This window comes from Oryzias latipes, chromosome 19, assembly GCF_053564925.1.
Source record: "Oryzias latipes strain Hd-rR chromosome 19, Olatipes_Hd-rR_3.1".
In the NCBI taxonomy this organism is placed as follows: Eukaryota; Metazoa; Chordata; class Actinopteri; order Beloniformes; family Adrianichthyidae; genus Oryzias; species Oryzias latipes.
In genome coordinates this window covers 16,147,638-16,162,506 of record NC_136255.1, presented here as the reverse complement: position 1 = coordinate 16,162,506, position 14,869 = coordinate 16,147,638, and the positions used below count along the sequence as shown (strand labels likewise).

Here is a 14,869-nt window from a genome sequence, read left to right as displayed (position 1 = left end):
TGTAAACCTCTTTTGAGGTAGAAAAAAAGGATGTCAAATATTGGAACCTCAACTCCACTGAACACTTTGGGAGATCGGTTTGAGCGTACTTCATGAGTGATCAACGTTACCAGCATTTGCTCACATGCAACACGTGCTGATGAAAAAAATAGGAGACCGTCTCATTGTAGCATGAAGTGTCAGATTGTTGGAGCCAACTATGATCTTTTAGGACATATAATAAATCAACTTTTTTTTTTTTTTTTCAGGCTTTGGTGAGGCAACCAACAAAGCGCTGTCAGTGTGAAGAAGACTTTAAAATGTTTGAAAGCAAACATATTTGAACAGCATTAGACATTTTGCCAAGAAAAAATGTTTACATGAAATTATTCACTTTCAAACGTTTTTGTGCAAACTTTGGTTCAGTTTGTTTGAATTAACAATTCATTAATTTGACACATTAACATACCTGACACCTGTGAATAGAGCGCATCTTTCATCAACAATGAATATCACTTCAATACAACAGATAAATGACAGTGAAGTGTAAGCAATAAGAGAAGGGTTATGGCTTACCTTACAACAGTATAAACTTAATGCTGTGAAGTCCCATTTTTTAGCACTAGATGCGTTGTATTTCAATAATGCTTTCTGTAGAGAAAAATATAAACGCTATAAACATTCGTAAATGGTAGGCAAAATTTTATTTTAAATTACACACTGCAAATTATGAAATGTATAATTTGCAACAGCAGCCTTCTCAATTCCCTGCAACATCAGAACTGTGAGGCCGCTTTTACTTTCAGTTTCTGGTCCAATGCTGCCATCTTATGGCCAAATGTGGTATAAAACATTGAGTTTTAATTGACTTTTTTTTTTTACATTCAGACTAGATTTTATTTAGCAATTACGTCGACACTGTTTTCATGAAAAAATACTGTTTGCGGTTCATGTTAAAATAATTACACTGAAGGGGAAAAGTTAATTGAACAAATTATTTGTTCCAAAACAAACGATGGGATATCAAACTACTTGCCTTTAGTTCATATGCACTTGTGAATTTCTTGTTTAAAGTTTCCTTGATGAGTTCCCATCGGCTTTTATTCTGCTGTTCTTGCGTGTCCTGAAGAAATATAAATTGTTTTTGAGATATGTGGAAAGTTAGTTACCTTTAATACATATAGTACTTCCAGAAGAGAACTAATAAGTTCAAAGACACATTTAGTACTAGAATATTGTAAATTAAACAGATGTTCTATTATAAAACATCAATAAAATATACATGTCAATAAGTAAACAGTGCAATGTTTACCAATAGAGAAAAAAACATTTTCCTTGCAGTGGTGGAAAAAACCCATAAGCATGACTTTGCGTATAAAAATAAATAAACTAAAAAGTCTATAAACATCTACCGTTTTACCTCATCTATTACAGGAAACAGGTTCTCCTTGGAGCAGGGCATCTTAACATGGACATCATCCCAAGTATCCTGAAACTTGGCAGGAGAAGGAATGGGAGCAGTTCCTTTGTGAAGGAGGCCTGCCTGTCAATGGGAACCAATATGTATTAGTCAATTATAGACAGTTAAAAACAAACGATGCTTTCTGTTGTGGTTCAGTTAAATTACACAAATGAGAATCTAAGAGATTCAAGTCCACATTTTGGTACAAAAATAAGGAAGATTCACTGTTTAATTTATTAATTTTAGGGGAATAAATTACTAAAAATAAAATACAATCGCAAATGACTATGTATTTATGTGTTTAAATAAAAAACAGCTCAAACCATTATCATCACAGTGTGCTTTCCGGGGATATCTTTTAGTGGAGGAGGCTCCCCACCGCATTCTGGCATTCTCTTTAGAGCACTGATAGGAGTCCCCAACCATCTCGCATCAGCAGAAGGGTCTGTGTCTTTTTCTTCTGGAGATTTATCTGGCTTAATCCTCTTCAATTGTAGATTCTGTGTTGAATGTCCTGAGAAAAAATCTGTTATTTTCACTTTATGCTTAACAGAGTCCCCTGAGCATCTTTCCTTTTCTTGCTTTTCCAATCCATCATCATTATGAGAGAGTGTCTGCCCTCCAGAATCTGCAGAAAACTGTGAGACGGAAGAGTCCTGCTCGATGTCTGGTGGAGTTAAAACTTGGGTTTCCTCGTCCAGATCAGAGGAAGACATTCCAGTGATCTTGCCTTCTGGAGACGGCGCTAAAGGAGTTTCAACACTACTCTCACCAAGCATTTCAACATCCTCTTGAGTTTGACTTGCTTCAGCTGTGGCAACACATTTTGAAGGCTTAACCAACCAACCTTCAAGAGTGTTTAAGGGCTTCTGTTGAAAATTGGCTCCAATTTTCTTTCCTTTCACACCTCGCAAATCATTTGCTCTGGTTTTTGGTTGCATATCTAGCTTTCTCTCTGTTTTGTTCTCGCTTTTTCCTTCGTCTGGGGTCTCATTACTTGTTCCATGACTGCATGAAGCTGAGCCTGGAGGGTAGAATAAAAACAAAAGCAAGAATTGGAATTGGCATTTTTAGAGAAGTTATCACACTGAAATTATGAAGTTACAATGCCTTTCTGGGAAGATGAAGACGGAGTTTCTGCTTCAACCCTTTGTCTCTTTGTTGAGGGTTCAAAGTCCGTCAGTGTAGCCATTCTAAACACAAATAAAGCATAATTTCACATACAAATATTCGGTAGAAAAATATTGTTACATCTGTCTGAGAAAAAACAGTTTTACTTACAGAACAGCTTGAGTCGACAATAGGAACAAAGTTTTGTTTGGTTTAACCCAATTTTGTTTTCGTAGCAGCACTCGTTTTCTTAACAAGCTAGCTACTCTAGCAATACGTTGGTATGGTATAAAGCCAAACATGGCACAAAATACCTTGTAAAATACACACTGACGTCTCAGGTAGAATCATAGCAAGATTTAAAACAATAACTGTGACAATATTGGCAGCAACCCCAACCTTGGTAAGTGCTGCACGTAGTAAAACAGTACCAATAAACACAAATACAAGCCTCAAAAACTCTACGTGATGAGCGGCTACTGGACAAAATTTGGCGTTTCTATGTGGTTTTGTTTAAAACAGCGACTATAAAATATCAGACTAATCTCTTGTCAATAAACTCCCCTTGCAAAGTTGTGGGTAAACTTCTGCCGCTCACTGTCGAAACACTTCCGCTTTAACGTGACGTCACTCAGTGTAAACATCGCGATATCTAGAAAATATTTTAAGTAGCCTGAATTTGATCTTTTTTTTATATAGACATATATATATTATATACAAGGTGAGAAAATGTGAAATTGGAGGTTTTTTCTTTTAATATTAAAAAAATAAAAAAGAACTACCCGGATATTGGCAAGTAGTTAAAGCATCTTAATTTTGTGAATTTGTGATCCTGCGGATTTTCGCTAAGGTGCTCACCTGCATTAGCCACGCCCATCACCACACCTGACCAAGAGAAGCCGCCACGAATCGTTCCTTCATCCTCTCTACCATTCCGGAGACTAGTGACCATAAAAATAAAAACGAGAGTCATGATCATAAAACGCGTTTTAATAATCTTCATTTTGCAGTGCTTTGTTCGGGGAGTTGAAAACAAAGGTGAGTTCGAGCAGACAATTTTTTTTCTCTCTCTCTCGCTAAACCAAAGAAAAAACTCTTCATGTTCTTCTGTTTTTTCAACTAAAGCGTTTTACTCATTTGTGGGTTTCGCTGGTGAGAAAGCGTTTTCCGTCCATTTTCCTTCTAAAATTAGACCATCTGTACACTTTTAACGTTTGGGTTTATTGGGTTTCAATCTGTGTTCAGTAAGAAAATGCTTAAATTAGGCCTATTTTGTATGTTTACAGTCAGACACAACATATAATAATTAAAAAAAATCAAAGTATTGTTTTTATCGTATTGATCTTTGTCTTTTCTACGTTTTATAGACGATGTACACGAATTTACCTCAAGATTATCCAAGTATTCTATTGTAAAACCTCAAGTGATTCACAGGTGGGCCAGAAGCATTAGTGGGTCACAAGATTCAAACGAGGTTGGTATTCAGTGGACAATGCATTTTTTAGGGGTTTAACCATTTGTAGGCCTTTCGTTACCTTTTGTACTTTATTTGTTTCAAAAATTCAGAAGCACAGCGATGAAAGCGTTTCTTATGCAGTCAGTATAAACCACAGGAGGCACGTCCTTCACCTGAAAAGGAACAGGTACACTAACAGAGATACAGTTGGAGCTGTTGGTTAATGATTCTAAAAGTGATAGATGTTCTTCTCCATTTGTCAGGGGCTTTTTGCACTCAAATGTCCTTCGTTCTCTTCATGGTGCCTCTGGGAGCGACAACTCCTCACATCCAAGACGCCATGTGAGTTTCTTACTCCCCATCATGACAAAAAAACGTGTCATTTAAGATTATTTCATTTTTTTTCCTCTTTTATTCTCTTTTTTTATAGGTACATTGCTATTATCATGGGAAAGTGGAAGGGTACAACAATTCAATGCTTGCCCTCAGCACATGCTATGGCCTCAGGTTTGAACTTTAGATCAGAAGTCATGCAGATGTCTCTGAGATCCACTAAGCAACTAAAACTAGGGCAAAATTAAAATGGACAACTAAAGAATGTAGCAGTAAAATAAAATCAGACATAAAGTGGAAGTTGATTAAAGCCAACAACTAAAGAATGTAGCAGTAAAATAAAATCAGACATGAAGTGGAAGTTGATTAAAGCCAAACAAAAAAATCTAAAAACTCTTAAGTTATCAAATGGTTTTGGTAAAGCTGAAGGCTAAATAAGGAGTGGGTGGTGCAGAATGAATACTGGATCAGCTGGTAATTTGTAAGGCGTGTTGCTGTAACAGAGGCGAAGGTGGGGATTCCATCGAGAATAAGCTTGAGTTAGATTTTGTTTACCATTAAGATGAAAAGACTGGCCAAAAAGGTCAGACAGAAATCTCAATGAAGACTATGGATGTTGTAGATGACTTTGGGATGGACATCAAATAGGTGGGGGTGTGCTTTGGAAAGACAGTCATGTGTAGACTGTATTGCTCAAGAATAATGTTTAGTGAATGGTGACAAAAGACAGAAAGTGAAAACAAATGCTTGCAAGTTTGCCTTGACAGCTGCACTGTAGTATAATTGAAAGTCAGTGGCTCTTGAGACATGTCCACAGGTAACCAAACAACAGTAGCAGAGCTTTAAAACACCTTGTTAACAATAAAACAGTAAGACAAGTATAAAGATCACAAATAAATCACCAAAAATGCATGGACATGCAATCTAATTAAACTTTTTTTTTCACTGACAAATGTTAAATATTTGATCTCCATTTGAACTGCTATTCTTTGTAGCTTTAACATTTTGAAGTAGTTGTGTAACAGAAATTTTGACACTATGGATCGTAACATTTTTGTAAACAAACTGGAAATATATGGAATACGAGGACTGGCATTAAGTGGGTTAAACAGTTGCATTAAAAACAGGCAACAGTTTGTACAACTGGAAATTTGTAAATTATCCCTGCTGAATTTAAGCTGTGGAGTACCACAAGGGTCAATATTAGGTCCAACACGATATTACTCTTGGCAAGCAAGAAAACGATAACAAAAAAATGGCACAAAGTGGAGCCCCCTGGAAAAGATGACTGGTTGAAGATCATATGGACCATTTACTCAGTGGAAAAATTGACATTTCTACTCAAATTAAAGTTAGACATTTTCAAAAAAAAAAAATGGCAAAAATGGTACAACTATATGGAAAACTAATAAAAAGTTCAGAGGATTTCGTGTAAGTAAAAAAAAAAAAATGTAATAACAATAAGAAAAACAGCCCAATTGCAGTTTGTTGTGTCTGTTCTGTTGTTTGTTGTGGTTGCTGACCCGTGTATGTAAATGCTGTCAACTGAAAACGTTCAATAAAAACAGAGTTTAAAAAAAATATATATATATTAGGTCCAACACTGTTCATCCTACATCTAAATGACATACAGGTGGTGTCAAATACACGCAAATACTTTTTATATGCCGACGACACAAGCATAGTATTTACAGGGGAGAACCTCGGGGAAGTAAAAATTGTAAAAACCGAGTTAGGGAAACTAATACAATTGTTAAACAAAAATAAACTCTCATTCAATTAGGCCTGCACAATATACCGCAAATTTATCGTTATCGCGAAATCAAGCTGTGCAATATGCATACCGCAAAAGACGGCAAAAATTGCAATAAATGATTACCTTAAATGTGCTAAAACAAACTCATGGCAGCTTGAAATGTTGAACAAATGAAATAAATCCCTTTATGCATTTAACCAATCAGAAGGACCCGTTTACGTTTTTGATCAATCAGATAAGCCCTTTTATGTTTGATGTTTGCCTCCTACGTCGACAAGGGTCATTTGGAGTATAATTTTTAAACTGTTGCAGTCAAATGGAAATGATGTTTTTGTTTTTTTTTGCTATTTGTTTATGTACCGCAATTTATATCGTTATCGCAATATTAATTACCAATATCGCATATCGCGAGTTTTCCTCATATCGTGCAGCCCTACACTCAATATTAACAAAACAATAATGATTTTTGGAAAATGCCACATTTTTGCAGATTTGGAAATAAAAGTTGCCATTGATAATCATGTGTTGGAAAGAGTGACTGGAATTGAATTCTTAGGAGTAATTACGGATGACAAAATAAGCTGGAACCCACAATTAGAGCAAGTTGGAGCTAGACTTGCTAAAGGCATCGATGATTTGGGGAAAAATGCACTCGCCAAGCAGGTTTACTAATATATTTATTGATAATACTACCGTATTTATAGTACAGTGTAGAAGTTTGGGGAAATTCTTATAAAAAATCTACAGTGTTTGTACATCGTACAAAAAAAAGATATTTGAACCGTTCATGTTGTGGATTATGGGACACATAGAAATGCACTATCTTTAAAGTCGGGTTTATTGAAATTATGGGAACTAGTGAAACTTAAAACAGCACTCATCATGTTTAAAACCAGAAATAACTTACTTCCATAAACTTACAACAAATGTTCAAGGACAGAGTTGGGTGTTACGAGTTAAGAAATCCGCTGAACTTCAAAAAGCAGTGCATTCATACTACAAAAAGAAAATGTGCTTATCAATTTGTGGTGTGGATTTATGGAACGGATTGGATGAAGGTTTAAGAAAAAGCTAAAGTTTACATGTATTCGAAAAAACTTACATGTCACTAATGGAACCTTACAAGGCCAGAAATGATCAATTAAAAGAAAAAATGTCACTTCTGCAAAGGTGCTATGCAGAAGGTAATGTGTCTTGAAAAAAAAAGAGTAAATAGAAATAGGCACATCATCAGGTGTAAAGAAAAAAAAGGGGGGGTGAGATGATACAAGATTTCCCTTCAAACACTCCTTTTCAAGCAATCTTGAGTCTTGTTTTATCTGTGTATTTTAAACTCTTGTGTTTGTTTTCATTTGTGTTGGAAATAGAGAAATTGAAAAAAGCTGAAATAATGTTGTACATCAAGAAGTCTTTGTTGCGATCTATTTTCTGACAGGGGTGTGATCGTCCTGGAAAATGACACATTCGGAATTGAGCCTGTACCAAAATCCTCAACAAATGAGCATATCCTGTACCACCTTAATGACACCCAATACAAAACTGCCACCTGTGGGGTCGTTAATGAGGCTGGATCATCGCCAAGCTATAAACCCTTTGAGCCCGACCAGATGCTAGTGTCTCTGCTAAGGGTTAGGATGCTCTTTTTCTTCTCTAAACTTATTTTGTCCACTGGAACCATCCTCAGAGACACAGTAAATGCCATTTCTAGTTCCTACTCTAATGCTTTTGTCTGTCGCTCCACTAGAGGAAGCGCAATTTACCAGAAACAAGCTATGTGGAGTTGGTGTTGGTGGTTGACAACCTCAGGGTGAGTAAACATGTGTTTAATGGTTTTCTAAAATTTTACCACCAACTGGTTTACTTAAAACTGTTTTATGCTCTGAAAAGACATCATTATGTGTTTTTTCTCTTTTTTTCTGTATTTTTATGTATGTTTTCAAGTGTAAAGTGCTTTTTATAAATGACAATTTAATAAGTTCAGTTTGCTGAATTTTAAGCAAGGAAGGTCAGATTATACCCAGACTTTTCCTTTTTGTTCCGCCAGATGTCAATACGATGCTAACAAGTTTTAAAATTAATACTACAGATGATCACCACTCTATTTACTGGGGATGAAAAAAAAACCAATAATGTAGCTGTCCATCTACCAAAGATTTCTATTACTATAATTGGCATGTTAACCATAAAGTAAAAACATTTCTTTTTTCTTGCAATAAAGGCACCATCATACAATAAACTTACATCAGGTAATCAGGCCTTGTCTCATAATGTAACATAAGATGTATAAAGCCAAACACATATGATTTTTTTTTTCCATGTTAATGGTTGTGAAGTTCTTAGAAATATTGATGGTAGTTTGGTCTGACATAGCCAATCTTATTGCTGTAGGTATAACATGCAACACATGCAGTACTTTTCGCTTCAAGCAAACGTACAGTAGATGCAATATTATTTCTACTTTGGCCTGTTTTCCTTGCGCAACATTGTTATGAAAGCACTTTTTTTTGTTATTGCCAACATAAATTTAGAAAAGCTATTTGACCTGCTGTTTGTGAATTAAATACAATTTCAGATACATTTGAAATGATTTTGTATGTATTTGAATTAAAGTTTGCATTATAGTTGGTGACGGCACGGTTGTTGAGGAGACGTTGCTGACTTCTGGTCTAGTGGGATACACTGCCTTTAGTGCTAAACCCAAATTTTGATCATAACAAAATTATAATTTTATTATGCAAATTTTTGTTGGCAGTATCGGTTTAAGGACAAAAATGCGACGGCAGTCCGAGATGAGATGGTGGAGTTGGCCAATCTACTGGATGGGGTAAACGCTGCATGTACACACCTGGCATAAATGCCAGACAAAAGGTTGTTTTTTTTTCAATGTGCATTTCTCCTTCCATTTCTAGTACTACAAGGAGCTGAATATTCGCATTATTTTAGTTGGTCTGGAAATTTTTAAGGATACAAATCCTTTTAGTGTGGAAGGCAGCGCTGGAGATGTGTTGGAGCGCTTTGTTAAATGGAGGAAATCGACTCTTATACCCAAAATCCGACATGACATAGGACAACTCATTATGTAAGGATGCCTGTTTTTTTTATTATTATAACAACTGAAGAAGGTGCAATCTAATTTACGGTTAAATTTGTCCCGCTTGTTTTCAGTGGTCCACCCCAAGATTATGGAAACATTCTTGGTATGGCCTATGTGGGTACAGTCTGCTCCGTAGCATCATCTGGAGGCATTAATTTGGTAAGTACCATGTTTTCCCCTCTAACCCCATGTTCAGATAGGATACGATGTTTATTTGTCTCTCAGTCTCTCTGTAAGTTGCCATAACTGTTTAAACTTTCACATAGAAACTGATCCTGTCTGCATTTTTAATGAATGACTCAATGGAGCAGCTCTTTGACACAGGTTTTCTGTAACCAAGCAGTCAGACAAGTTAAACTAGAGTGACGACCTGTTGAGCATTATCATAAAACTCTAGTTTTCTTTCTTATTTGGTTCAAAAAAGGATCTGTTTTTCTAATTTCTGTTAAAAAAAAGACCCAGTGACTGCAGTGTTGGTTAACAAAACAGGTCATAACATATAACAAAAATACTTCAATTAATAATTTAAATATAGATATTTTCAATCTAAAATTATTTAAACATGTAAATAGCTGTTTGAAAATGTATAATTAGTTTATTTTGTACCATCAGCTAGATAAAAAAAGAGATAAGATTGCATGAAGTTAGCCAACTTTACTACTGATTAGAGAAAACATGACAAAGAGCTTTACACAACATGTTAACATGCTCTGTCATAGTAAAAGAAACACTTTGCATAAAAACTTGTAAAACTGCTCTCTTGGATAACTTCTAGACCCACTTTTAGGAAGAACAACTTGCAGTAAGTCTCTCCATATGAGATCCTCATTTTTTCTCATCAAGGTTATTTATACTTGTATACACAGTTCTAAATACAAATTTGACAAATGTTAGAGGACACTGAAGTTGTTCGTTGTTTTCAGTCTCTTGTTTGGAAGATTGTATTTGCAAACTCTTTCATTATAGACCTTTTTTATCACCATGCATTGCAAATTAACCAGAAATTTTTAAATCAATATATATAAAAAGTAGTTTTGTGACATTTTCAATGCATTCCAAATTATGTGAGATCTTGATTTTTAAATAGCTGACAACAACAACTTGATTCCAGAAGGTTTACTCCTGTCTTTTGATTGTGGTTTTTGCTCCATAACCCAATTTCAGCTCTTTGAGAAACTATTTCCACATATAGCTACTGGGACACAAAGGACTTGTCCATGAATTCCTTGCTTTGACAGCTAAAATCATTTCTGCTTCACACATAAAACTCACTATACGCTTAATTTTGAGATTTGTAAACTATAGACATCTGTCCCAGCTGCATTGCTCAGAATATAATTGTATTTGGAAAAATAACCTGGCGAAACTAAAATAAAATTTGTGCAAATCTTTTCAAATAATATGCCTTACCTTTGCCTTTTTCTTTCACTTGTTTCAAAGGCCCAACTCAGACTTGTGGTCAAGGTGCTTAGTTTTAAAATCAAAGAACTGAAATAAAAATGTTTTAACTATTGTCTTTCCCTTTTGTTTTACAGTTCAAAAGCCAAAGCTTGGCATCTTTCTCCACTGTGGTGGCTCATGAGATGGGTCATAACCTGGGTATGAATCATGATGGTGATAACTGTGACTGCGGTGGGGGAAACTGTATTATGGCACCAAGTGCAGGGTAAACCCTTTCTACAAATACTTTGCTTTACATAATAGTTATACATCAAGAAACTTTCACTATATATGTTCTAGTTGAAAATCTGACTTTTTTTTTTTTAATGAAATGAGAGATTTCCCCAATGGTCTAAATTCTATTTCTCTGCAGTGGTTCCACCAAATTTAGCCAGTGTAGTGAGACGTACTTTGAGAATTTGATTCTCCGTGGAGGAGGAGGGTGTCTTAGGAATCAACCGTCTCCCTCAGACGTGATCGGCACAGCCGAATGTGGCAACGGTCGTCTGGATGAGGGAGAGGACTGCGACTGTGGCAAACCAACGGTACTGCTTGTTTCCAAATGGAGAACTGGAACGGACTACTTCATGTTATTATGTTTCTATAAATAATTCACTTTGACATTATTGATGAGTGCTTTCACAGCTCTGATGTATAGAACACGATGCATTATTTAAGTCATATCAGATACCTAAGCCATTTTTGTTTAAGACAGTTACAACCTAGAACACTAAAATGTAAACTAATTTAAAAATGTAAATAAAACTGTATATATATATAATTTATAGGAATACTTCCTTGAATAAAAGTATTTATTTATTTATTTTTTATTCTTTTTAGGAATGCAAGAATAAGTGCTGTAATGCTGCCACTTGCACATTCACACGTGGATCCGCTTGTGCTGATGGGCGCTGCTGTGAAAACTGTCAAGTATGTCAAATTTAGCTTTTTTGAATGTATGTCTATGAAGACTCTCATTCATCCAGGTTGGTTCCATTGTAGTAGGTTTAGGGGATGTCATCTGGACTTGGTTTTTAAAGTTAGAAGACGTTTCGCCTCTTATCCAAGAGGCTTTGTCAATTCTGAATGTAATTATGAATGTAATTATGTTGAATGTAATTATTTCGGTAAACTTTAGAGCACTGGTGTAAACTGGTATTTGTGTATCAGATCAAAGTTGCTGGATGGCCATGCAGAAAGTCTGTGGACTCCTGTGATCTTCCTGAATATTGTGATGGCAAAAAGGCCTTTTGCCCTACTGACTTCTATATGATGGACGGCTTGTTGTGTCAAAACAATGCTGCATACTGCTATGAAGGTCGCTGCCAGACGTATGATTACCAGTGCAGGCATCTGTTTGCACCAGGTAAGTTAACATTTATGCACTGGATGATGAAAGCTGTTGCCTTCAATTATAAACCTTAAAGTTTTTACTTTAATCACTGAAATGTACGACACGTCTATAAGGTAAATTTCCAAGAACCTAGAAAACATGCCCCATGAGTCGAGCTGTGACCAGCAACAGTCTGCTAAAGGCTCAAAAAAACTTTCTTTCTGTTCTTCAAAGATAATGCAAGAAAGGCAGAAGATATTTGTTTTAAAACTGCAAATACTAAAGGAGATAAATTTGGAAATTGTGGACCAGAACCAGGTGGATCAGGATACTTAAAATGTAGCGTGGCGTAAGTGGTCTGTTTTTTGTTTGTTTTTTTCTTTCCCTTTTGGTCTCAGTTAATAAGTATCTTATGCAAAGTTAAATTTATATACAAATGGTCATTTTAAAATATGAATCAGTTAATAATAAAATAAAATAAAACAATGGAACTTGGTTGTACCATCAGTGTTTATTATTATTATTAATTTATTTTTACTTGATTGTAAAAACTGAACTTGAACTACTGTAGATGATATTACTAAAACAATAAATCTATAGATAAAATGTCTTTGTTTAGGCAGTTTACATATTAAATGTTAGTTGGTGGTGTTTAGACAAAAGCAATGCGATGTAACTTAAAACTGAATTTAACTTGCAATTCCCATGTTGCAGAAATTCTATGTGTGGGAAGGTGCAGTGTACCAATGTGGATGTAAACACGCCCCCTACTGGTGCACAAGTCAGCATCCAACAAATTCAAGGAGCCACTTGTGTTAATGCAGACTTTAACTTCGGCACAGATGTGCTCGATCCTGCCTATGTTAACCCTGGCAGCCCTTGTGATACAGGAAAGGTAAGTCTGACATGTGAAAAAAAATATATTTTTATGTTTTTTGCCAAAGAAAGTGTAAGTGTGAAACTTCTTGTTTGCCTTTATTAACACATTCTACTCTTTTCCTGCAGACCTGTGTGGACTTTAAGTGTGTGAATGCTTCTGTTCTGTTGCCAGATTTAGACTGTGACGCCAAGACTACTTGCAATGGTCATGGGGTTAGTGAGGATTACCTTATTGTTTACATATCGATAAAGACAGACCTTCATATGTTATGTTCTCTTCAGGTATGCAATGACCGGGGACACTGTCATTGTGACAATGGTTGGGGGCCACCCTTCTGTGATAAATCGGGATGGGGTGGGAGCATCGACAGTGGTCCTGCTCAAATAGGTACGTTTCACTTTGCTCATCAAGAATTAGGTTAAAGAACTGTAAATTTGTTTTAAAGCTTTTCCATCTAGTGATGCCGAATAAGGGAGCCACGAGCACCAAATTTAAGCAGGCACGCTAAATTCTTCTGATAGTCATAATTTTTAGACCTTAATGCAATGCCTTTAACTGGCTTTAGTCAAAATGCAAGATGTTTCTATTTTCCATGCATAATTTCTTGTACAGCTCCCTTTAAGACCAAGAAAAGACAACTAAAGTGCAACCCCTCCTTTTTTGCTTGGTGTGTTACTTCTGGAAAATGTAGCACAGAGTTTTGAATGAAGGCACACAGTGGAATTCATTACAAATTTCAACAGTGCAAACTTATAACTTGTCTAATACTTAAACAAATATGCAGCAAACTAAACAACAAAAAAAGAACCAAACCTATATTTGAGTTTTACATGTTGTTCTATTAACATTTGTTTAATTTTATTTCATTTTTTCTAAGACTACTCCCTCAGAAATGGCCTGTTGATCTTCTTTTTCCTGGTGGTTCCCCTTCTTGTTCTCCTTATTCTTGTGCTTCTCTACATCTTTAAAAGGGATTCACTGGATGTCTGCCTAAAAAGGTAAAGCATAAACTCTCTTTAACTGAACTTACCAAATGGATTTTTCTTTTCAGTAGTTTATATATTTTGTTGTTGTTTTTGGTTTGTTTCAGATCACGTAATACTGGCAATAGAAATACAAATGTACAACCCAAAAACAACGTTCAAGCAGGTGTTACAGCACCAACTCCGCAAGCCCCACCTGAAAGGGTAACTTCACATTCTTTTGTAATAATCACAAATAAAATGGTGAATGCTTTCAGGATATTGGATAGCGTAGCACTAAACACAAACTCCAAAATAGTCCTATCATTGTAGATGGTATAATTAAAAAAATTTAGACAGAGGAAGATTTTTATTTTATTTTTTTACTATTAAATGTTCAAGATTGTTTTGGCCTCTTACCAATGATGTTATTTTTTTCTCACTACAGCCTACAAATTCCCCTTCAACTGCAGCACCGATTTCTGGGTATCACATTTTTGAGCTATAAACCTTATTAAATGTATATTTCTCTTTCCCTGCCAGACCAAACACGTGAAAAAGATTTTAACAAATGTTCTTTTATCCTGTAATTGTCAGGTTTAGGTATGGCGAACTAGATTATTGGCGTCATGAAACGAACAATCCTCCTCCACGACCACCACCTCCTGGAGGTCGTCCTCCACGACCATCACCTCCTGTTCAGGGACCTGGAGTCCCTAAACCAATTCCATCCAACCAGATCGCCTAAATGTCTTTTTATACAACACATCAGCATCATCTAAGGAGAGACTAATTTAATCCACTGTAAACACTGAATATTCTCAAACTTTTGAACACCTTTAAATTATTATTATTATTTTCTTGGTGGTGGCTATGAATGATAAATGTTTGTTAGAGAATGTGTTTTTACTTGGCTGTTACACACTTATTTAAAAAAAAAACTTTTAATGGGTTTTTCCAAATAAATCTTTTTATACAGGGATGTTAACTATTAAAAAATATTTTAACGTTTCATTTTGTTTTAGAGATTTATGTCAAAATTAATAAAAAATGTATGAAAGCGT

At 35.5% G+C, this 14,869-nt stretch overlaps 3 protein-coding genes across 4 annotated transcripts in view; 1 reads left to right on the top strand and 2 right to left on the bottom strand.

The window, feature by feature from the left end:
• Positions 1–647, bottom strand: part of LOC101173419 (poly(ADP-ribose) glycohydrolase) — a 16,729-nt gene extending 16,082 nt beyond the window's left edge. Inside the window, exon 1 of the mRNA XM_020712068.3 lies at positions 556–647. The gene's annotated coding sequence lies outside the window, so the exon portion shown is untranslated. The remainder of the gene's footprint in view (positions 1–555) is intronic.
• LOC144987990 (poly(ADP-ribose) glycohydrolase-like) lies at positions 630–3,226 on the bottom strand. Of its 2 annotated transcripts, none has more exons than XM_078937988.1 (5): positions 2,723–3,226; positions 2,552–2,634; positions 1,765–2,465; positions 1,400–1,522; positions 630–1,102 (listed from the first exon to the last, which is right to left on the bottom strand). In XM_078937988.1, exons 1-5 carry the CDS (start codon positions 2,851–2,853, stop codon positions 974–976), a joined length of 1,167 nt encoding a protein of 388 aa, XP_078794114.1. In that variant the 5' UTR covers positions 2,854–3,226; the 3' UTR covers positions 630–973. The 2 variants fall into 2 exon arrangements, with proteins under 2 accessions (XP_078794114.1, XP_078794115.1); XM_078937989.1 differs by having other exon boundaries at positions 3,017–3,158.
• On the top strand, positions 3,181–14,869 carry adam9b (ADAM metallopeptidase domain 9b). The gene is made up of 22 exons (XM_004080560.5): positions 3,181–3,589; positions 3,919–4,025; positions 4,118–4,194; positions 4,271–4,349; positions 4,438–4,514; positions 7,532–7,724; positions 7,841–7,903; positions 8,849–8,920; positions 9,006–9,175; positions 9,262–9,349; positions 10,726–10,856; positions 11,004–11,175; positions 11,471–11,560; positions 11,801–11,996; positions 12,198–12,312; positions 12,678–12,858; positions 12,969–13,055; positions 13,125–13,230; positions 13,721–13,841; positions 13,934–14,030; positions 14,254–14,291; positions 14,403–14,869. The coding sequence occupies exons 1-22, from the start codon at positions 3,523–3,525 to the stop codon at positions 14,551–14,553; spliced, it is 2,478 nt and encodes an 825-aa protein (XP_004080608.1). The 5' UTR covers positions 3,181–3,522; the 3' UTR covers positions 14,554–14,869.

What these genes read in the sequence shown, in the direction of transcription:
- LOC144987990 (XM_078937988.1), bottom strand. Translation starts at nt 2,853, where the DNA reads ATGTTTGGCTTTATACCATACCAACGTATTGCTAGAGTAGCTAGCTTG. An exon ending in GTCTTCATCTTCCCAGAAAG is followed by an intron (nt 2,466 to 2,551) that starts GCATTGTAACTT and finishes TCTACCCTCCAG; the next exon opens with GCTCAGCTTCATGCAGTCAT. An exon ending in TGTTTCCTGTAATAGATGAG is followed by an intron (nt 1,103 to 1,399) that starts GTAAAACGGTAG and finishes ATATTTCTTCAG; the next exon opens with GACACGCAAGAACAGCAGAA.
- adam9b (XM_004080560.5), top strand. Translation starts at nt 3,523, where the DNA reads ATGATCATAAAACGCGTTTTAATAATCTTCATTTTGCAGTGCTTTGTT. An exon ending in TCGGGGAGTTGAAAACAAAG is followed by an intron (nt 3,590 to 3,918) that starts GTGAGTTCGAGC and finishes TACGTTTTATAG; the next exon opens with ACGATGTACACGAATTTACC. An exon ending in CAGGCATCTGTTTGCACCAG is followed by an intron (nt 11,997 to 12,197) that starts GTAAGTTAACAT and finishes TGTTCTTCAAAG; the next exon opens with ATAATGCAAGAAAGGCAGAA.